The 24,705-nt window shown below is 36.2% G+C and overlaps 1 protein-coding gene across 1 annotated transcript; it reads right to left on the bottom strand.

Annotated features, from left to right (window-relative positions):
- Positions 1-1,723: 1,723 nt before the first annotated feature.
- Positions 1,724-24,099, bottom strand: LOC120179109 (AUGMIN subunit 7). Its single transcript, XM_039184817.1, has 9 exons — positions 23,966-24,099; positions 23,786-23,871; positions 23,616-23,677; positions 20,510-20,601; positions 20,214-20,339; positions 18,906-18,996; positions 18,667-18,774; positions 17,936-18,034; positions 1,724-1,991 (listed from the first exon to the last, which is right to left on the bottom strand). The coding sequence occupies exons 1-9, from the start codon at positions 24,097-24,099 to the stop codon at positions 1,869-1,871; spliced, it is 921 nt and encodes a 306-aa protein (XP_039040748.1). The 3' UTR covers positions 1,724-1,868.
- Between the last annotated feature and the right edge of the window lie 606 nt (positions 24,100-24,705).

Genomic DNA, 24,705 nt, shown 5'->3' with positions numbered 1-24,705 from the left:
AGGCAAATAGGGTAGCACACTCCTTAACAATAGCGGATCCAAAGTTTTAACACATCGTTTTTCAAATATTGAGTAAGCAATTTTTCTCCTCCCCCTCATCCATCAACTATTTTTTATAATTTTTCTAAAATAATAAGAATGTACTTACTCTTATAGGAGACTTAGTGCATTCTTCCCTACTTAGTACATTGGGCGTTGTCGAGGACCAACCTTTTTGTTTTACTTCGAAGAACCGAGATATATTAAAAACGATGTAATTCTTGATGTCATTAAGATATGAACGAATCTTTCCTACCTTCCAAAAAAAATCTTGAAAATAACCACAATTTTTTTACAGTTTGACCACAAAATTTTAACTTTAAATGGTGCAGCCTTAATTAATCCAAACCAACAAACCTGCCTAATTGATAGGTCTTAGTGAAATCCAACGAATGAATCATTTTCATTATAATCGTGTTGTAACATTTTGCATAAAGAAAATGTTTATACAAAAATAAGTGCCGAAACTTTGTCTAAAAAATGTTTTCGTGTATAAAAAAATTTTCACTAAAAATAGGTACTTAATGTTTCTAAAGTTATACATTTAGGTGTATGCCATTAAAAATCACCGTTAACTAGTCGTTAAGTGACACGTGTCATGTTCTGGTAATTTTGACAATTTATTTATAAATAAAAAATATTTTTTGTAAAGAGAGAGAGAGAGAGAGAGAGAGAGAGAGAGAGAGAATGAATGATGCCCCCTCCCCCACGTGCTCCCTCTCCCGCTTCCCCTTTCCCCTTCCCCCTTCAATAGGTTGTCGATCGACCGGCGGTGACCATCACCACCACTATCATCGGCACCAACATCGACCTCTAATTAAACCCCCGTTGACTTTTCATTGTAAGCTACTGCCGTTTGCTGTGGAGAAGCGTTCGAAGTTTCGTCGGATTTTAAGTCACTGTCGCTATTTTTCATCGATTTTGACTGATCCCGACATCCATATGCCACGCCATCACCACCATTCAAACCACAATCCTATTCCGCTTAAAACCCATCCTCATTGTCGCTCTGTCGGTGTTCCACCATGGTAACGAGATTGAAATGAGATATTTTAGTTTTTTTAAGTTCTTTTTATAATTTCTTTAAAAGTTTAGGGGCTCTTTTGTAAATGAATTAAGTTTTTTTTAAAATATTTTTTTAATTAAAAAAATATATTTTTATTATTAAAAAATTTAAAAATATATATATAACGGTAGTCATCTAAAATTGTAACTGAGAAAACTTTATATATTAATTTTTAACGAAAAAATCTTTAGACAGCAAATCGCTTTTCGAGATAAAATTCAAACACTTATTTTTGTACCGAGCCTAAAGAAAATAGTAAATAATGATGTATACAACAGGAAGGAATTCAAAGATTCTCAAATCTACTTGCATAACCAGCCAACTAATAAAAGATAAAATTACAGCATTCTAATTGTAGATGATATGAATCTCCCAAAAGGATCCAATATCACAATTTATGAATGTCAGATTCACACTTCGCCGTGACTCTTTAAGAATCAACAATTTCGACTTCCAACGACACCTACATGGAACCCAACCTGAAGTATCAATTCAAACTCCATCCTTCAACAATCACCAGGCTTTTAAATCCTAAACTTGCATCATATGAACCAGCTCTCAACACCCAGACCTTAATCCAAATCCGAATGAAAGACAATAGAGCATCTTTTAAGGGAACATACACACGCATCGATACGGGAAGATATTCTCTGTCCTTTCTTACTGTTTAGCTAGAATCGTCAGATATTTACTTGCTGGCCTTGCATGCTTTTCTCACGAGCGATCGAAGCCGAGAGAATCCCAAGATCACAGTTTAAGGATGTCAATGCTGACCACACTCGGAAATAATTCTTGTTACAGGAGAAGGTTCACCAGCAACTGTTTCAGATGATCCAACTGCAAGAGCAGCATGGGAGTCTCGCAGATTCCTCAAGTTGCCCAGGAACTGCCACACAAGCAAAGGAATCTCAACTTTACTAACAACTCAGAATTAAAATGAAGAACGCATGTGAATATTATCAAATAATCTAGGAATAAAATCTGAAAGTTGCATGAAGCTATAGTGCAATATATCATATGCTATCATCATTCTGGCAATAGTGGGATATATCATATGACATCATTCTTATCTTATATTAGTTTGCATTATTTCCAACCTGATATAGCCCTCCCCGTTTCTTTTTCGTGCATAGGAGTTTAGGCGAAGGATCTCAATTGGGACTTGCATCAGGTTTACAAATTTCTGACCAAGAGGTATACCGGTATTGGGATTCAAACCTAAGCCTTACAAGCAAAGTATTAGAACGTCTACTCAACCCCATTGGCATCTCCTCCTCTCTGTGTATGTGCACATTCTCTCTTTTATTAATGTACATCACATTAGGATATTTTCTCTCGCTATAATAAATCCAGATGATGATTCTTGCACGGCACATCAAAATATATGTTTTCCAGCCATTTTATGCAACTTAAAGATCCTATGCAAATAAGGGTAAGGGCTATTGTAGAAAGCTGCTGTGATTTAAACTAGTAGAAAAGAAGTTTCTGTTCATCCTAAGTTCTAATTTAGTTGGGATTAGGTTTTATCTGTTTAAAAAAATGAGTTTTCTTAGGATATAAAGGTTAAAAAATACCTAATTAAATTCTACTTTTGTAAGTCTTAGTCTATAAAACAAGCTGATTCTTTTATTTTTAAGATAGAACAAGTCAAAATTTTCTCTCTCTTTTCGTTCGGAATCTCTCTTTTTTTTTCTGTTCTTGAATACTTCATTTCTGTTCTTCTTAGAATATTCACATGGTATTAGCTAGGTTATCACCATTAGAAATCATGAAAAATCCAGCCACTCCTAGCAATATATACAATGATAGTGTTGAACATGCTTTGATGTTTGATATACCAAAATGATTATTATTTTAATAATTTTTAGGATTACATTCGAGTTGGTTATTCGAATATATAAACTTTTTCTAAGCTCAAAAACTCAATCTCTCTCTTTATATTCTTGACAAATTTTGGTAAACAAAAATATTTAGAACAAATTTTTCTAAAAGTTTCAAACTTTAACCAAGTACAGCGTTGTAGTATCGATACTATAAGAACAGTACCGATATTGTTCTTATGGTATCGATGAGTATCAATGCTAAAAGCTTTAAAATCATCAAGTAGTACCGATTCTACCTACTGTTTTGAAATTCCAGTATACCAAAATGGTACGATACTCCATGTACCAATACTATTTATAACAATAGTACCGATACTTCCCATGGTAGTAGCTATAATACCCTTTGATTTTAAAACCTTGATTATTAGGCTAACTTTTAGGAAAAGTATATATTCCACTAATTGTAATATATTTAGTTACCTAGTTTAGATATACTAGCTTGTGTATATATAACCCTTTTCCATTGATGAATAAAATACTACGAGACTATTTTCTCTACTGATTCTACATGAGATCAGATGTATATTCGAATAATTTAATTTTTTGGGTTGTCTGGGTATCGAAAGAAAGAAGTGTTTTTTGTCTTTTTTTCACTGGAGACTTTTGGAGGCTATTCTTTCGACACCGCTAGCACCAGGATGTCCACCGTGAACCGATCGGCCGATCTGGAAAGTTCGGCCGCCAGAATCCCTACGTGTGAAGCTCACGCGCTGCCACAAGTTTTCGTCGTTTCTTCACGCTGGCGTGTGATTGATCTTTCTCGACGCTGATTCACGCCGCCATCTTCTCCGCTTGTTTCCGGCTGTAACCTACCGCTGACCCATGCCTCTGTTCAATTTTGTTTCGGGTTGGGTGTCATCATTTTTGAAAAAAAATATTGTTTGGTTGTTGGTTTTGTGTTTGCTGTGGATTCTTTGTCAACTTGCAATTATGGCTCATGCTGCATCTAGTGTAGAAACTTCTTCAACGGTTGTTACAATATATGCGGATGAGGATGCCGAGTTCCTTCATCTTCGAGAAACTATGAAACAATCATCTAGTCTTATTTCTACCCTTGTCGAGTCAAGTAAATCCAATACATGTCTTGTTTCCACCTCATCGAAATGGGTCATTGATTCTGGTGCAACAGACCACATGACAGGTAACCCAACCTTCTTTCTCATTTTAAAACCCATTCTATCACTGCTATTACCTTAGCCGATGGTTCCACATCAATTGTTATTGGCTCCGGCACTGCGAATACTACTCAGTCTCTTCCTTTGTCATCTGTTTTGAGCTTACCTCAACAAAAACGAGATAACTAAACGGAAAAAAATGACATTAGAAGTAACAAGATCTCTAATGTTCACTCATAATGTCCATAAACATTTCTGGGGAAGCCATTCTAACTGCTACATACCCAATAAATAGGATGCCTAGTAGAGTGTTGAAATTCCAAAAACCTCATGACGTCTTCCTCCAAAAAAAATTCGAAGTATGTTTCTTCTGACCTTCCCTTCAAAATATTGTTGTTCACATTCACCAAAATTGTCACACCAAACTTGATCTCAAAACAACAAAATATGTGTTCTTAAGGTATTCCTCCAATTACAAAGGATATGCATGTTACTCTTTTGTCACTCACAAACTATACAATTCCAAATATGTCACCTTCTTTTAGCATCAGTCCTATTTTGCCAAAACTATAATTCAAGGGATTGAAATCTATATGTCTTCTTGTTGGGTTAAGGTTGGAAGGTTGATTGTGGAAAGTGACTGTAAGTCGGCTGTGGAATGGGTCCATACCCCAGCTTTGGCCCCTGTTTTTATCCTCCCATTAGTTAAAGAGATTTCACCTTTTATCTCGGACAGGGTGCACTCAATTAGACTGATTCCAAGGGTGTGTAATGGGGAGGCTGATAGTTTAGCAAAGATGGGAATTGGTTGATGTTTAGTCGTTTCCAGTGCATTTTATCGTTTGAGTTTAGGTTTTTGGTTCTGTTGAGTAGCTTAGTCTGTTGTGTTTTTTCAGTATGGTGTTTATGTTAAATCTTATGTAATTTCGGAGGAGTAATAAAGTTTCTAAGGCACTCTTTTCCTCCTTATTGGATCAAGGAGGTTTTTAAGGAGGCCTGTCATTCTTATCAAAAAAAAAATAATTCAAGGGGAGAATTCAAGGGAATTTCAGCTTTTGGGATAATCTTCAAAACACTCTGTACAAGTATATTCCTTATTCCTCTTCAAAATCTAAAACTACTCAACCAAAAAATTCATCCTCTCCAAAACCAAAAAGCTCATCTTGTTGAACTCCTCCAAAACAAACACCATCAAAACCAACTCCTCAAACCAAAACATCATCCCTCATTCAACTTGACACCAATGAGGAACTTCGTGTCTATAGTAGGAAGGGACAACCTACTACAAACCTAGAGGGTATTACACAGGTCAACTGTCAAGAACCTGAATTGGAACTTCCTACCTTAGAAATTAACACAACTATGGAATCTTCACCAACAAGAAAATGAGTTCGAAAATATTAATCATCCTATTGAAAGATATATAGCTTATGAAAAACCGATGCCATTATACAGAGCTTTCACTGCATCACTTGATAGTATACATATTCCAAAATCAATTAAAGAAACCCTGAAGATTCCAATATGTGAAAAAGTAGTTGAAGAAATTGAAGCCAATGGTACTTGGACTCTCAAAAAAACTACCACACAGGAAAAGAACAGTAGGATGCAAGTGGATTTTCATAGTCAAATACATGGCAGATAAAAGAACTAAATGGTTAGTCGGGAAGTTAATTTATCTCTCACACACTAGATCAGTTATTGTATACTCAGAAAGCATTATCAGCCAACAGATGAACGATGTAGATTGGTGCAGATTGCTGAAAAGTAGTGAATATCTAGCTGCTAACATTTAGGGATTTAGCAAATATTGTAGGTGCTGATTTTGTGTAAGTAGCTGATTTTATGAGATTTTTTCCTAGATTAGGATCTCCTTGTAACCTATATATACCTATATATAGGTGCCATTTTTATCAAGACCTATACCACTATTCTACAGGGTATCAATTTAGGTTAGTCGATCCTTTAAACCCTAGCCAAATGACTACCAAAACATTACCCAAGACTAATACTTCCAATTTTCTTTTCACATCCATAAAATATTTTTTTCTTTTGCCTCCATGATTAATAGAAATGGATTGGGAACATGGATTGTCGACTATGGAGCATCTGATCAACAGGAGACATTACCCTACTCCAAAATTTTACAAAGTCACTTTTTCATCCTCATGTCAAGATAGAAAATGGGTCACTATCACCAGTTGAAGGGAGTAGTTTAGTATGGATTAACCAGATTTTTCTCTTAAACTCCGTCCTTTATGTTCCATCACTTACTTGCAATCTTTTGCCAGTTAGTAAAATCACTAATAAAATGAAGTGTGCAACTAAATTTACTATGAATGGTTGTGAATTTCAGGTACTAGATTCAGGGAAAGTGAATTGGCAATGTGAGGTTGTCTGGTGGCCTCTACATCGTTCAAGGACAATAACCTCCTGTAAGACAAGCCAACTCAAGTTTACCTTTACAATCTAGTATTGTTAAATTTGATTTTTCTCCTATTGTTAGCCAAATTATGTTATGGCATTTTAGGTTAGGACACCCTAATTTTTTTCTATCTTGCAAAATTGTTCCCTCGTTTATTCATTAAGACAAAACATGGTTCTCTTAATTGTGATGTCTACCAACTTGCAAAACATTAAAAACACACTTATCTTCCTTCGCCTTACAAACCATCTAAACCCTTTTCAATTATCCACAGTGACATTTAGGGCCTTCACCAGTTAAGAATATTAATGGTTGTAGGTGGTTTGTTTCTTTTATAGATGATCATTCAAGAGCTACTTGGACCTTTTTAATGAAGGAAAATCTGAAACATAAGAGAAATTTAAGATATTCCATAGTATGGTTGAAAAACACTTTCAGAGTAAAATAAAAATTCTTCATAATGATAAGGGGGGAGTACTTTGCCAAAACTCTAGGGGCTTACTGTCATGAAAAAGGGATAATCCAGACTAATTCTTGTGTAGATACCCCCACAACAGAATGGGATTGCTGAGAAAAAAAACTGACATCTTTTAGAAGTCACTAGGTCCTTACTTTTTTCTGGTAACCTTCCTAAACATTTATGGGGAGAGGCACTTATTACTGTCACATACTTGATCAATAGGATGCCTAGCAAAACTTTAAAGTTTCGGACACCTAGAGAAATATTCCTCGAGAACTTTCCTTATTTTCAGCACATGAATACTCTCTTTCAGAGTGTTCGGATGTACTGCTTTTGTTCACAACCATCACCAATCCAAGTCAAAGTTAGATCCCAAGTCTGTCAAATGCATATTTTTAGGATACTCTTCAATCAATAAGGGTTACAAATGTTACTCCCTTATCAGACAAAAATTTTATATATCAATGGATGTTACATTTTTTAGCATACTCCTTTTTTTAGCTAAGAATGAAATTCAGGGGAGAATTTGAGTGAATTTCAAGCCATCACTAATCTCCCGCCTTCCCAAAACTCTTCCGAATTGCAACCGATATTCCAACCTTCACCAAATTTGCAGTCTATTTCTCAACTTCCAATAGTACCTCAAATGCACCTTGTAACCCCTTAGGCCCAGCCTATGCGTTTTGACTAAGTCTAGCGAATTACATTAAAGATTCTCAAAAACATTTTTCCCAAAACATTATTCGATAATATATATATCATATTATAAATGGCATTTATAAAAGTATATAATAAGTAACGATAAAACTAAATTTGTAAATATAAAACATGAAAGAGACCAGGTAAAATATTACATGAAATAAATCCGGAGCATCGAAAATCAAATATCAGTAACAAAAGCAGAAAACATCATAAAACGATAAATACTTCAAAAATAAGGTACATGTCACTATAATTAAAAATAACGGAGTGTCTATCCTAGAGTATCTGAAAGGGGTAAAACAGTTTGAAATGTGAGCTAGAGGCTCAGTGTGTCCCAACAGTACAGAAATAAAACATACAGTTATAATTTTTAAAACCAGTACAGATCACAGTCATTAAAACACATAGGATTTTTTAATTTAAAAACTCCGCATCGTCCTCCAACCGAACGCCATGTGCAGATCCCCAGAACTACACAACCTAAGGGAGTAACTCGTGGCCTGCGAGCCTACCCAAAACAATTCCTAGGGCCACTAAGGCTTACCTAAGAAAATTCTCAGGGCCGCAGAGCCTACCCAAGGCCCGACTTAGGTCCATAAGGAATTATCAATCGGTGCTGAACCTGTCAGAGAAATTACCAACAGCAACTGAACCTGTCAGAGTCTTCATACCAGAACCCAAAGTACCCTGAAGAAAACATTTTTCAGATGGTAAGAAGTAGTAACAAAAATTCAGAATTCAGACATATCATCAGTTCAGTAAACCGGTATCCAAAAATCATAAAACGGGCAATCATGCTTTATATTTCCGTAAATCCAGAATCAGGTAAATCATACAGTAGTTAAATCAGATCAAACAATGTATTTCAAATCAGAGAAAACAATCATGTGCACATGAGATTTCAAACAGATATTTAAAACATTTATTATGCACATAAGGAACACACCTCGATAATAGGGTCAGTCCGGAAGATCTATCGAGCACTAGCTTTACTAAACTCTTCGACTAAACGAGAACCTAAGCCATATCAGAACAGGGTTATATTCGGAATAATATTCTAAACATAATAACTAACAGGGTTTTAGAACTATGCGAGAATTTTTCAGGTTTACGGGCTAATTCGGAGGCTTTCGGTTTTGAATTTGGTAAAACGGACTTCGAATTCGGACTCAAGACGTCGAAAATTGTCAGAGTAGGCATACCCGGAAAAATCAACGGCCGGTCAAAGTTATGGTCAACGGTGGTAAACAGTAAACGGTCAACTTTTACGCAAATATCACCCTAACAGAAATTAATTACGTATTAGGCACCCTTTTAAAAATATTTACAAAAATAACACCTTACCATAAATTAATTACGTATTAAACACCCTTTTAAAAATATTTACACAAACACCTTTTAAAAATATTTACAAAATATCACATTTTTATACTTTATCAACAATCTAAACCAACACCAACTATAACATGTTTTCAAGCTAAAACACTGAAATATAATCCAAATTAAATGATCTAACATTACCCACGGAGGACGGACGAAACGTCAATGTCAACGCAACCCACCTACTGGGTTTTGATCGGGAGGGAAAACTGAGTTTTCAACACAGGAAAGAGGGATTTGCCAAACATGGGTAATCATCCATCTATAAAGATAAAATAACCCTCTATTATTTTGAATAAAAAAATATAATATGACATGGTGGTTAAGCCATTGTCTGCCACTAAAATTTTTGAAGGTTCAAAACCTCATGACCCCCATTATTATAATCTTAGTGCTATATGATATATTTATTTTTTTATATTATTGTGGCAAATTATGGGGTATGACACAGACTCCAGATATGAGTCATAGGCAGGGTAAGACTTCCGGATCTGTTTCTAGGGTTGACAGTAGAGCCCGATCGCAGAGTAGAGGACCAGATGCTTTTGAAGCTCGACAGCCTGCTCTTGTTTACACTACCCGAAGTTCCAGTGATCAATTTGAGTTCAATACTTCTGCAGGTATATTTATTGTTAATTATGTTTCATGTCATACATTTCTAACAACACTCTTTCTATACCCGAGTTTTGTAACATAAGACCCTAAGACTTTGGATTAAGGCACCAAGACCATGTTTCCGCTCCGAGTCTATTAAGATATTTTGATATTGTCAAATTAGCTTTGTCCAATAAAGGATCTATCAGAGACCTAATCTCAATTTCTTATCTGATTCTGATAAATTTCGAGGACGAAATTTCTTTGAGGGGAGAATTGTCATATCCCATAAATTGCCACAATAAAATAAAAAAATAAATATATCATATAGCACTAAGATTATAATAATGGGGGTCATGGGAATTTGAACCTTTAAAAATTTTAGTGGCAGACAATGGCTTAACCACCATGCCATATTGTATTTTTTTTATTCAAAATAATAGAGGGTTGTTTTATTTTTAAAGATGGATGATTACCCATGTTTGGCAAATCCCTTTTCCCCGTGTTGAAAAATCAGTTTTCCCTCATTTAAGCTAGCTGCCGCCCCTCCTCCTCCTCCTTGTTCCAACTGGCAGTGGACGTCACCGCCACCTCCATCAGGCGCACCTGGCCTCCGCGAAGCGACCCGAACAACCTCGCTCCGAAATCAATCACAATTAAGCCGAATCGAGAAGGGAAATCAACACCCAAAACCCCGATCGTCGTTTTAATTTTGTCGATTCCGACCATTTCAGCGACTGTCTTGTATCACCGCCCGATTTCAGACTCCTCGTCGCCTCCCGATCAAAACCTAGTAGGTGGGTTGCGTTGACATTAACGTTTCGTCCGTCCGCCGTGGGTAAAGTTAAATCATTTAATTTGGATAATATTTTAGTGTTTTAGCTTGAAAACATGTTATAGTTGGTGTTGGTTTAGATTCTTGATAAAGTATAAAAATGTGCTATTTTGTAAATATTTTTAAAAGGGTGCCTAATACGTAATAAATTTCTGTTAAGGTGCTATTTTTGTAAATATTTTTAAAAGGGTGCCTAATACGTTATTACTTTTTGTTAGGTGATATTTGCGTAAAAGTTTACCGTTGACCATAACTTTGACCAACGTTGACCGGCCATTAAACGGCCGCTGATTTTTTCGGGTATGCCTATTCTGACATTTTTCGACGTCCTGAGTTCAAATTCGAAGTTCGTTTTACCAAATTCAAAACCGAAAGCCTTCGAATTAGCCCGTAAACCTGAAAAATTCATATATATCTAAGTGAGTTAAGTTAGTTAATTGATCTGAATGGACAATGACTAATTATAGTTATGTTAAAGGTACTCGGGGATCTCCTGACTGTTTCACTGCTCGACCCGATTCCTCCCGATCCGCTCGTCCACGAGAAACCGTGAATACTCGTATAGTTTTAAAACCCTGTTAGTTATTCTGTTTAGAATATTATTCTGAATATAACTCTATTATGATATGGCTTAAGTTCTCGTTCAATCGAAGAGCCTAGTAAAGCTGGTGCTCGATAGATCTTACGGACTGACCCTATTATCGAGGTGTGTTCCTTATGTGCATAATAAGTGTTTTAAATATCTATTTGAAATCTCATCTGCACATGATTGTTTTCTTGATTTGAAATACAATGTTTGATCTGATTTTCTATTGTATGATTTACCTGATTCTGGATTTACTGAAATGTAAAGCATGATTACCCGATTTATGATTTCTGGATACCGGTTTACTGAACTGATGATCTGTCTGAATTCTGAATTTCTGTTACTACTGCTTACCATCTGAAAAATGTTTTCTTCGGGGTACTTTGGGTTCTGGTATGAAGACTCTGGCAGGTTCAGTCGCTGTTAGTAATTCCTCTGACAGGTTCAACACCGATTGGTAATTCCTTATGGACCTAAGTCGAGCCTTGGGTAGGCTCTGCGGCCCTAAGAATTTTCTTGGGTAAACCTTAGTGGCCCCAGGAATTATCTTGGGTAGGCTCGCAGGCCCCGAGTTACTCTCTTAGGTTGTGCAGTTCTGGGGATTTGCACATGATATTCGGTTGGAGGACGATGCGAAGTTTTTAAATTAAAAACTCATATATGTTTTAATGACTATATATGTACTGGTTTTTAAAAATTATAATTGTATGTTTTTATTTCTACATTGTTGGGACACACTGAGCCTCTAGCTCACTTTTCAAACTATTTTACCCCTTTCAGATACTCTAGGATAGACACTCCGTATCAGGCACTTGGAGGATTGATGCATTTTGTTCGGAGTATTTTGTTGTAATATTCTGTCTTCCGAACTATTTTTAATTATGGTGATATGTACCTTATTTTTGAAGTATTTATCGTTTTATAACGTTTTCTGCTTTTGTTACTGATATTTTATTTTCGATGCTTCGGATTTATTTCATGTAATATTTTACCTGGTCTCTTTCTTGTTTTATATTTACAAATTTAGTTTTATCGTTACTTATTATATACTTTTATAAATGTCATTTATAATATGATATATATATTATCGAATAATGTTTAGGGAAAAATGTCTTTGAGAATCTTTAATGTAATTCGCTAGACTTAATCGAAACGCATAGGCTGGGTCTAAGGGATTACATTTAATTGGTATCAGAGTATAGGCTGGTCTAGGGGGTTACACTTAATTGGTATCAAAGCTTTTGATTTTTAAACCTCGACAGTGTATGAGTCCAAACTGAAAATACGTTTTGAAATGTTTTACAAAAAAGTCACTAAGGTCATGTCACAAAATGTTTACGATTTTAATTGTGTTCGAGACTCCAAGTGACTATCTAACCCTAGGTTTTATTTTGTGTAGTAAACTCGAGATTCACCAAGATGAGTGCTAGATGTGGTCGTCGAACTAGCCGTGGTTGTGGCAGATTGGCTAGATTTGTAGACCCGGTTGATGATATACGTGTAGATCCCCCACCTTCGATAGATGATCCTGCTCCTATGACTCCGACGAATTTACCTCCTGCCTTTGGTATCGGAATGACTGCTCCGATAAGAGGAGCAATTGGTACTGAGCCCGAGTCTACCAGAGTTGTATTAGATGAGAATTTTGGTAGACAGTTTCTTCAGATGATTCAGGGAGCTGTCAGAACTACTGGTGTTGTACCCGAGTTTCCTATCTCTCATACCCTTATTGCAAATGGAATAAGGACGTTTAGTGGCCTTACTGGTGGAAATCCGACTGAGGCCGAGGATTGGCTTAGTGATACTGAGCGAAGCATGGATCAGTTAGGTTTAGATATGCATCGACGTTATTTAGGAGCAATTTCTATGTTGGATGGGAATGCTCACACCTGGTGGGAGTCAGTAGTTAGTAGTGTTTAGACCGATCGTCTGACCTGGGATTTCTTTAGAGAGCGCTTTAGGAGTCGTTTCCTGGGAGAGCGTTATTTAACTCAGAGACGACAGTAGTTTCAGGACCTGGTTCAGGGAGATATGATCGTTTCTGAGTACGAGATTGAGTTCTTGAAATTGGTGAAGTATGGATTTAGTTTGGTATCTACCGAGAGATAGATGTCGAAAGTTTGCTCAAGGACTTCGATTCGAGTTGCGTCGCCAGGTAGTTACTCATCAGGACGAGGTATTCGATATTGTAGTTGGGAGAGCAAAAGACGCAAAGGAAGTCGAGGCTTCTGCACCTGACAGTGATAGAGTAGGTCTAGAACGATCTAGGAAGCCTTCTGGTCAGTTGGCACCTTTTGCACGCCCTGATAAAAGATCTCATACTGTTCCTTATCAGATGAGTCGGTCTGATTCGAGGCCTGCATATCCTCCACATACTGTAGCTAGTCGAGAGGATTCTGCATATTCCACTCCGAAATTGAGTTGTGAGTTATATGGAAATCAACACGGAGGAGAGCGTCGTAAGTATATGGGTACCTGTTTTCATTGTGGATCTAGCAAGCACTTCTTAAGAAATTGTCCATATCCAAGTCCTGTCGATCATGCCTCTGTTCAGACTCCTATACGTTCTCATGCCTCTGTTCAGACTGTCATACCCCATAAATTGCCACAATAATATAAAAAATTAAATATATCATATAGCACTAAGATTATAATAATGGGGTCATGGGGTTTTGAACCTTTAAAAATTTTAGTGGCAAACAATGGCTTAACCACCATGCCATATTGAATTTTTTTATATTATTGTGGCAATTTATGGGGTATGACACACCTACCCAAACTGCAGTCATCTCTACCATAACTTGTTCTTCCAAACATTCCTTCAATACCTCCACCTAGCCAAAATTCTCCAAGAACACCTCAAAGTAACCAAGTCCCACTTGAGAGAAAGGAACTCAATGTTTACATGAGAAGAAAAAAGCAAAAGTCGATCTCAAAGGCCGTCACACAACCTGGAATATGCCAAGAGCTAAACTTGAGTCCAATTGCCTTTAAGGAGGAAAGTGGAGGTAATTCATCATCTCTTAGTGAAATTTGTGTTACTTTTGAGGATGATATTAACATACCTATTGCTCAAAGGAAAGGGGTAAGGAAATGCACAAACCATCCCATACAAAGGTTTGTTGCATATGGGAATTTAATGCCTTCTTTTAAAGCATTTACAACCAAATTGGGCAAAATTCAAATTCAGGAAACAATGGTGGAGGCCTCGAAGAATCCTAGATGGAGGTTGTTAAGGAAGAAATTATAGCTTTGGAAAGCAACAAGACTTGGACCCTAATCGATTTGCCACAAGGAAAAAAAACCAGTTGGTTATAAGTGGGTGTTTACTGTGAAGTACAATTCATGGCAATGTTGAAAGGTTCAAGGCAAGGCTAGTGGCTAATGGCTTTACTTAGTCCTATGGTATTGACTACCATGAGGCATTTGCTCTGGTAGGCAAACTTAATACAGTTAGGGTTCTGCTAAGCTTAGCTGTAAATGAAGATTGGGAATTACATCAACTAGTTATCAAGAATGCATTCTTCAATAGAAATCTAGATGAAGAAGTATATATGAGACTACCTCCAAGAATGGAAGTAAATACAAGAACTCAGATGGTGTGCAAGCTAGAGAAGTCTCTTTATGGCCTAAAACAATCTCCTAGGGCCTGGTTTGAGAGATTCACCAAAGTCAAAGTTAAAAATGGTTATAAACAGTGTCAGACAGACCATACATTGTTTGTAAATGTGCCTTCAAAGAAGAAGAAAGCCATCCTCATTGTTTATGTAGATGACATCATCATCACTGGTGATGATAATGCCGAAATTAATAACCTGAAGAAAATGTTGGCCAGTGAATTTGAAACTAAATATCTAGGAAGTCTAAGGTACTTCTTAGGGATGAAAGTTGCGAGATCAAAGGCTAGTATTGTCTTCAACTAGAGAAATACACTTTGGACTTATTGTCTGAAACTGGAATGTTAGGATGTAAGCTAGCAGAGACTCTAATGGAAGCCAATCTAAAGTTGAGAAGAGATGAGATGGGAAGTGCAGAAAACAAGGAGCAGTACCAAAGATTGGTGGGAAAATTGATTTACCTTTCTCTCACCAGACCTAATATTGCCTTCTAGGTAAGCATAGTGAGCCAGCATATGACATATCCGAGAGAAGAATATTTGGAGGCCTTAAACATGATTCTAAGGTATTTGAAATGACTCCTCGCCATGGTCTAATTTTCAAGAAAACAAAAGACAGATTAGTAAAAATTTTCACAGACTCAAGTTGGGATGGGGAGCTGACTGATAGAAAGTCTACCAGTGGTTATTGTTCTCTGGTTTGGGGCAATTTAGTTACCTGGAGAAGCAAGAAACAATAGTTTGCTCCCAGAAGTAGTGCAGAAGCTGAGTATAGGGTCCTTGCACTTGGAGTTTGTGAAGATGTATGGTTGAAGAGGTTACTAGTTGAATTAGAGCTAACTCAAAACAATAAGTTTGAGCTACTTAGTGATAGTCAGTCCGCAATTAGTATAGCTAAAAATCCAGTTCATCATGACAGAACAGAGCATGTGGAGATTGATCGACATTTCATCTCAGAAAAGGTTAATAGTGGGATAGTAAAGTTGAACTTTGTTTCTACGAAAAATCAGTTAGTTGATATCCCCACTAAAACACTGCCAAGAGTTATCTTTGATGAAATCACATTCAAGGTGAGAATCTACAATGTATACTCACCAGCTTAAGGGAGAGAGTAGATTGGTGCAGATTACTGACAATTAGGGAATATCTAGCTGCTAACATTTAGGGATTCAACAAATATTGTAGCTGCTGGTTTTGTGTAATTAGCTGATTTTATGTGATTTTTTCCTAGATTAGAATCTCCTTATAACCTATATATATGTGCCATTTTTATCAATAAAATATCAAGAAATACATAGAAAATATGATATTCTCTACACATACCACTATTCTACAAACGATCTATGTAAAGAACACCCTAAATGGTATCAACTGAATCCCAAGATACCTAAAATGACTCCAACACATGGATTACTCTTTAAAAAGATTGAAAAGATATTCCCAAATGCAAGTTGGACTGGAGAATTAATTGAAAGGAGGTCTGCAAGTGGTTATGATCAATTGTTTGCTTAATTTTAAAAGGCGCTAGGCGTACCGAGACTTAAAGGGTCCCTAGAGCTTAAGTGCAAGGCAAAAACACACGCCAATCGTAGGTGATGCGCCCTTTCTATGATCAAAGGTATATAAATCAATATTAGAGTATATTCACACTCATTGCCCACTAATTCTCTCCTAAAGCACTTAATCTCCTCTACACACTCGATTCTTTCACCACTGCTTGCCCCTTCCTCAAGATATACTACATATGTGGTATGTTTTTGGTGGAAGAGGATGTTGAGAAGTTAGCAGGCTGTTGAAGGTTGTTAGGAGAGTTGTATCTGGTTGTTGCAGCTGGCCAAAGTTATTAGTTTGTTTGAAACGTTTAAGCTCAGGTAATCCATGATGGATCAAACTCCTTGTGTGGATCTATTAGACTAGGTTGGGGCTTATATAAAAGCTTAATTGGATAAGGACCAAAATTCATATTATGACCTATATTTATGTACTTTAAATGCTTGCTTTGTTAAACCTAATTGTGTTTGCAGCCATCGTTCATTTAGCTCTTTCATATCTAGCTGGGTTCATGCATGTTTGACTTGGAGAATGTGATGCTGACTATACCATTAATTGCCTTGGTAACAGTTATAGACGATATTCATTGTATCATCTCAAAGGTCATTTAATATACGCTAACTCAACCATTAATTTCATTGGTAACAGTTGTAGATGATATTCATTGTATTATCTCAAGGGTCATTTTATATATCATTATCTTCCTCTTCTTTAGCCTGCGGAATCTTTGAGCTTCTATTTACATTTCTTCTCTAGTCAGTACTTCGAGTTTTCAATAGAGGCAAGCGATGGAAGAGGCAAGCGATGGAAGAGGCAAAAATGGAAGAAAAGTAAACTCTTATCTCTTATCCCTAAGGCGGCAGAAGCGCGCGTCTGATGACTATGCAGAAAAGTCCCCCAAGCGAGCGCCTAGGAGGGTTTCTCGTGTTGCATTACACCTAGGCGATTTGCTCACCGCCCACCTATGCCTGGCGCCTTAGGTACACTTTTGAAAACTAAGATTGTTTGGGTCAATCTTGTCACATGAAGAAGCAAAAAGCAATTTGGTGTCTCAAGAAATATTGCGGAGGCTAAATTTAGAGCACTTGCTTCAAGAATTTGAGAAGGAATATGGATTCAAAGACTATTAAAAGTAAAGGTCGATTTAAAGAATGACTTCAAGATACAATGTGATAACCAATCAGCCATAAGCATTGCTAAAAATCTTGTTCATCATGATCAGACAAAACATGTGGAGAAGAACAAACACTTTATTTCAGAAAAAGTAAACAATAGAACTGTGAAACTAGGCTATATTCCTACTCAACAGCAACTTGCAGATATTCTTACCAAAGCCCTTCCAAGAACGAGCTTTGATGAACTCAATTTCAAGCTAGGTTTGTACAACATAAAAGCCCAACTTGACAAAGAGTGTAGAAAGTTGTCGTGATTTCAACAAGTAGAAAATAAGTTTTCTTTCATCCAAATCTATGTAAAAGAAGACCATGATAGCAGCGTTAGCTAAACCTTTTTCCTAAATAATACAGGCAACATGGAAAAAGAAGACCAGGGAAAGGGAGGCAGATGTTCAATCAAGAGACAACATAGGAATTGTTTATGTAGCTAAGCTTATTAAAGGGGAAAATTTTTAATTTCACAAACAGTGAATGAGTTATGACAATGATAGAATCACCATTGAGATACCTTTAAAAGCATCTTGTAAGCCTCCAACAAGCGATTGGCAGCAGGCCCAAACCCATGAAGTTGTGGTACCTCCATCATATGCGTCCATGGACGAATTTCCTATAATGGAAACTTTCAAATTTTAGATGATTCCAGAAACATACACTGACAGATAAATATGAAAAAAGTTCCACAAATTCTAGAGCAAAAGATGATCATATGAAGTGTGGAAGACGTCAAATGGATGATATGTATGAGTACATGCTCGGATAAGGTTTTCATGCAGAACCAAAGTGACAGCTCTTTGGTACAAAGAAGGCCACAGCCTGAGAATACTGTAAGGGATTTTGGATGCTCAGATTGGAACACAACCCACGGATGCCACCTTTTAAGGGTAGCTATATAAACCTTCTAAGCTAAGCTCTGGGATCAGATCCAATGTGTCATTGAAGTCAATCAAACTTCAACCATTTAGACATTGAAAATCATGCAAAAGGTGTTCTGAAATAATCTTCCTTATAGGGACTCAAGACATCAAAATATGAAATTCTATTAACTAAAAATCATCGAACCTACAGACCCGCCTAAATGGGGTTTGGCTACATCATTCCATGTTATACCATTATACACTGCCAAGAGCATATTGAATTAATGTACATGTAATATCTTTCAATTGACTGTTCTTAAAACAAGAGATAGTTGAGAAAAAAAAATATAGTAGCTTATCAACTAAAAGCAACAGAAGCTAGAACCTTGGTGTAAATCATATTGAATGATCTTGATGTTTCAAGAAAAGATTCCAAATGTGCCCGCAGTTTTGATTCCACCTCTGTATACTCCTCGTCAGGGTTGTAAGCATGCTAGAAATGGGGAAAGAATTTAAATTAAATAAAAAAAGAAAATGAGTAATTATCAAGAGACACATGAGGCTCAACACAGACATTGAACTTGAAAAACATGAGCCATGAGTTATATAAAAAGCAAAGTTAACCTTTGATGCCAAGTCATCAACTTTTTGCTGAAGATTTGAGAGTATCTTGGTCTGTTCAGAAAGTTTTGACTCCAGCTCAGAAACATCAGGTCTGTAAGCAAACGTAATTAAAGGAGGCAGGAGGCTAGTAGCATTGGTGGACTAGCAAGAAATTAACTCTGTAATCCAATAGTCCATGACATACAACGATTTCATGTTTTAGTTTAAATAGAGCCTAGACACTTGTACTAAGAGAAGCCCCACTATCAAGCAATAGTCCCAATATATGTCAACTACTATGAGTCTATGCAGGGGCGGAACCACCTTCACTATTGGGGTGTCATTTACAACCCAAAATTTTAAAAAAGAAATTATAAACTTTTATATAAAAACATTAAAAATAATTACTCTATCATTTAAAAAAATATTGACACCACTTTAAAAAAAACCTTTTTAAAGAATATTGACCCCCACCTACTTTAAAAAAAATCCTTTATCTAAAATTTTAAATTATGACAATTTTTTTTGTGATAAGATTTGAAGGTCTCATTAAAAACCTCCTTCTTGATTAATGGAGCTTGTATAGAAGCTTCTTAATCATCTGAAGGAGGAAAAGAGTGCCTTATAATTTCATTATAGAAAATAGAATTACAACCTTGGAACAACTATTCCAAAAAACCCTTACAAACAATACAGGAGCCAGAAAACCAAACTAAAGAAGCCAACAACATAAAAATCAACCTATACCAGCCTTTGCTAAACCATCAGCATCCATATTCGCTGTCCTTGCAACCCATCTAACAACCCCCCCGAAAGTTCTAAGACTATCAACAATATCTCTAACAATAAAACCATATACAATTGAACATGAGTCAACATTATTTATCCAGTCTACTGCAACCCTGCAATCACTCTCAACGATCAGCCTATCTTTAACCCTCCGTTGAAAAGAGGCAAAGAAAGAAATACCCCTTTGAATAGCTTTAAGTTCCTTCAATGTTGGAGGTCCTGAACCAGCAAGCTCCTGAAAAGAACCTAGGATTGCACCAGATTGATCCCTCATAAGACCTCCAAGATACCCCTTTAAGATGATCATCAGCAAAAGACGAGGAGCATATTGACAATTACTGGACAATCACTTTCAGATGAATCTAAGGCTTTATTGATCATAGAACAATTGAGATGGAATCAATGCTCAAAAGGAGGAAAATGAAAATTTTCGTACATTTATATTAAATAGTATTGCAAATAGAAGAGAAACGAGAAAAACATAATCAGGTTAACATGTGGACTAGACACTACTAATAATAAGATCAAACGAATGCTTACAATGGATATATGGATTGAATCTGAACATCTGCAGGGAACAACTTGCATTCCTCAGAGAATATTAAGGCTTGTTTCTCTGCAATAGCATCTATTAATTGTATGTCCTTCGCTACCTGCTCATCCACACTGCAAAAGAATGTAAAGCAGAATAGGAAAGAGAAAATGATGATACTATGATACCAACTAAACTTGAAAACAATGACTGAAACAAATAATGATATAAACATAAGGAAATAAATTTCTTCCTTGAAAATTAAAGTGATTCGAACCAAATTTAAACTCCATAGCATCTGTACCTCCATTCTGGATTATCTGCAGATATGCTTGCCTCCACCAGATCAACAATAAGGCGAAGCATTTCAGTTCGATCTTCGTAGCTTCCTTGTCCCTGGAAAGAACAATGTTATTACTTGTGCCAAAACTTTAAAATACAAGGCTTCAGATGTGCTACATAAACAAGAGTAAACTATAAATAGCACAGGATTCTTCCAATTACGGTCATAATCAACTCTCATTGCATTGTTCCATTGAGACAATGATTGACCAATTTAAGAGATAGCCTCTATAATCTATACGTCTCAGTGATTTCTCAAAAAGGTGCAAATCTGTATTGTTAGTTTTGTTCATCTTCAAACCAACCATGTCTGGGAGACAAGCGGAAAAAGTCAAAAGTTAATGAGAGAAGCTCCAGCTTCTCTCTTGAATTCAGGCGATCTAAGATTGGAGTATATTCTTTTTCTACCCCGACTCCCTCTACCTTTTCTCTAGGCCACGCCATCACCGGTGGCCGTTGACCATCGAAACTTCACAGTCTGCTCGCATCGACGCCAGCAACAAGGATTTAGGCTTTGTTTCATGAGACAGAGCCTACATCAAAGCAGATCTAAGCCGAGGCCCACCGCATTAGCCGCCGTCAACGGTGATTTTGAGACACAAACAACCTTGGTTAACTCACTCCGACACTGGGAATTCAGAACTAAGTTCGGATTCTGAAGAAAAAGCCCCCATCTACACAAAAACGACGGAAATCGCAACAGCTTGGAGTGTTCCGATCTCCTTCAGTAGCCGTTGGATCGTCCCGGATCCGAGGTAAGTTGCTCCCGGGGATATTCTATGCCTTCCCACCTTTGGGATTAACCAATGGAGAGCCCAGACTACGGTTAATGGCTACGTCCGAGAATTCTGGTTCAAAGAGGGTAGCTACGAGGCGACTAAGGGTTCTACAAACACAGCCGGGAAATAAAACTTGCGTTGATTGTATCCAAAAGAATCCTCAGTATGATTCGGTTTCCTACGGTGAATGGAAAGATCCACCTGTTGCGAAGGAAAATGTCAATGGTGGTTCTGGTAGTAATCGGAAACAGCCATTAAACGAATCTTTGAGCGACAATAGGAGGAACCAAGCAGCAAGTGATTTTAGATCAGGGAATTATCACGGTGGTGGAATGAGAGGTGTTCAGGCGAAGTCAAGGTTGAGTAAGGATAAGTTAAAGAGATCTCATTTGCAGGCATTGTTAACAAATAAGGATACATCACCAGCTCAAACTGTTGCAGTGGTTGTACATGATGGAACCAAGGAGTTCATCACAAAGGGGTGTTGTGATGAAAAGCCTGGTGAAGTAGCAAGAGGTGGGAGAATTGGGTTTAATAATTGGTGGAAGGAAAGCCATCCAAAAATAAGTAATGGGTACAGGATTGGATGCTACACGTTATTTATTGAAAATTTACCAGAGAAGATCCATTGGAAGAGGTTTGGATCTTTATTTTGCACCCATGGTCGTGTAATTGATGCTTTCATTCCGAACAAAAGAAATTTAAAAGGGGTTCGTTTTAGGTTCATTTATTTTGCAACAATCGAAGAAGCAAGGAAAGCAATCTCAGAAATGAATGATTTTTATATTGACGGCATCAAAATTAGTGTTTCTTTGGCTAAATTTAAACCTCGCCAGTCTTTTTGGAGAAAGACCTCGACAACTATTCACAACAAGGCGGGGATGGTAGTTGTTTCGAGGAATCATTGTGAAGTTGAAGGTGTTATGGACGAGGATAAATTTCACGCGTTGAGTAAATGTCTAGTGGGGTGGTGCAAAGATTTTATCAAAATCGGTAATCTCGTTAGTCAAATGCAAGCCAAAGGCCTCACTGGTTTCTCGTTAATGACAGCTGCTGGAAATACAGTACTAATGATTATTTAAGACTCTGCTTCATTGAGTGTTGTGAAGAATGATAAATCAAAGACTCTCGCAAAGTGGTTCTCCAGAGTTGAAGCCTGGTCAGAGAGTCTGGTGGTGGAATATCGTCGAGTATGGTTAGTTTGCGATGGAGTTCCTTTTCACGCTTGGAATTGGGATACTTTCAAAAACATTGCAGACAAGTGGGGTAATTTATTAGCAATCGACGAAAGTTGTCAGTCACCATCATCTTTTGATCGGGCAAATATTCAAATCCTTACAAAGGCTCATTTGAGAATTGATGAGTTGTTGGAGTTGAAGGTCGGTCCTAACTCCTTCAAAATCATGGTGCATGAAATTGAGCCTTCCTTCAAACCAAATTCTTGAGTCCCTAACGAAGACGATACTCTTTAGATATTGTTTCTTCAATTGGGGCTTTGATTTAGTTTAAATGGTTGCAGGTGTTGGTTTTCTTTTGTGTTATGTTCTTTTGCGTTGTTTTTTCCCTTTTGTTGGAGGTGTAATTTAGAAACAGGGTGATTATCGATCGGGTTTTCAAGTTGAGGATGTTAGATTTTAGGTGTTTCTGGTTTGTTGTAATGGTGTATTTCTCTATATGAGGATATTCCGTGTTTCCATATGTATTCTATATTATTATTAATAAACTATGAGGTACTCTTTTCTTCCTTCCAATGTTCGTTAACATACGTCTTAGTATGTGGACGAATACGAAAGGAGTTTTTAATGAGACCTCCAACTTTTATAAAAAAAAAAAAAAAAAAAACCAACCATGTCCAACCAATCTCACATTCAATCAGGATATAATGTCCCAAAATATAACTTTCGAACATCATTAGTTACTTTGTTTCTTGTTGTCTCACTTCACAGAACAAGATGCAAACTGTCAAACTACATCAAGTAAACTAACACTATGCCTGAATCCAGCACTGTACAAAAAATGCAAGTACCATTTATAAATTATAGCTTCAAAAATTCATGAAAGTTTGACAGAAACCAAAGAAAAAAGTAGTCATTCAGATACAAAAATAATAACTTAAGTTTAAACTTCTAAATTGTGAATGATTAAACGCATGATTTGTTGTATTTCCATATAAAACCATTATATTTGAACATGTGTTGCATTCTTTTTAGACAACTTTCAGAGAAGTAAAGCAAAGTATCAAACAGAGCCTCTAAAAATATTATTAACTTGGAATAAAAGTTAGCTTACTTGTATAGCTTCTGTATCAACTGTAGTAGTAATCCCCAAAAATTTCGCAATCTCAGCCAAATCTGCAAAATTTAACAATTTTCTCCCAGACCAAACAAAAAAGTGAACACAACCCAAATCCAAAATAAATTAATAAAGAAAAGATAAATTCAAGAGATAATAAACTCTACGTTGGATTCTAGAAGTTTCCTCATCACGATCCATGGCATCCCCTTGCAAATTTTGTTGCGAAAACGGTGACTTGTCCCCTAACAGCCTGGATTCAACCCAAATGAGAATACCAATCAAAGAAGAATCTCAATTCCGAAAAAAAATATAAAAAAGGAATTAAGTGTTGAATTTGAAATTACCGGAAAAAGAGCCATTCAAGAAGAGCGTATCGTTCCATGCCGGCAAAGAGAAGAGACTGAGCTGGAGCATTGGCTCGAGGGTAATTTAACATTGATAATTTTCTTTGAATTTCCTCCATTTGTTTTGCTGCCATTTTTTGTTTTCTTTTTTTTTTATGTTCCTGTTTCTTAAGCTCAGTCAGGGCTTCAAACTTGAAAGATCTACTATGGAAATTGGGATATCAAAACTTTGACAGTGATGATTCAAATTGGAACTTTGTTTGGTAACTTTTTTTAAGGTACTTGTTTGGTAACTTGGTTAGGTCTAACCGGGTGGTGAATAATTGCAAGCAGATTCAAACGAAAATAAATTTTTAAAAATATCATTTCTGAGAATCATTTTTATGTTTAAATCATATTAATATTTTATATAAATCATTTTCATTGATCGAAATAATTTCTTAAAACTTATTATTATAATATTAGATATGATAAATATTATATTATTAAAATAATAATATTATTATAATATTAAAAATTACAATATTCAAATAAAAATATTATATATATTTTAAAAATATTAATAAATATACTTTAAATAATTAATAATATTCTCACCAAAATATTAATTAATAATATTATTTTTTCATAAAATTAATAAATAAATTTAATTTTATTAATAACCTATTATATATTATTAAAATAAAAATAATATAATTGAGTATATTATAATACTGAAATATATAATACTATACTATTAA

Source organism: Hibiscus syriacus, unplaced genomic scaffold (genome assembly GCF_006381635.1).
Source record: "Hibiscus syriacus cultivar Baekdansim isolate YM2019G1 unplaced genomic scaffold, ASM638163v2 tig00112402_pilon, whole genome shotgun sequence".
NCBI classification, from domain to species: domain Eukaryota; kingdom Viridiplantae; phylum Streptophyta; class Magnoliopsida; order Malvales; family Malvaceae; genus Hibiscus; species Hibiscus syriacus.
Note: the sequence above shows the minus strand (reverse complement) of the source record. Positions and strands in the feature narration are given on the sequence as shown.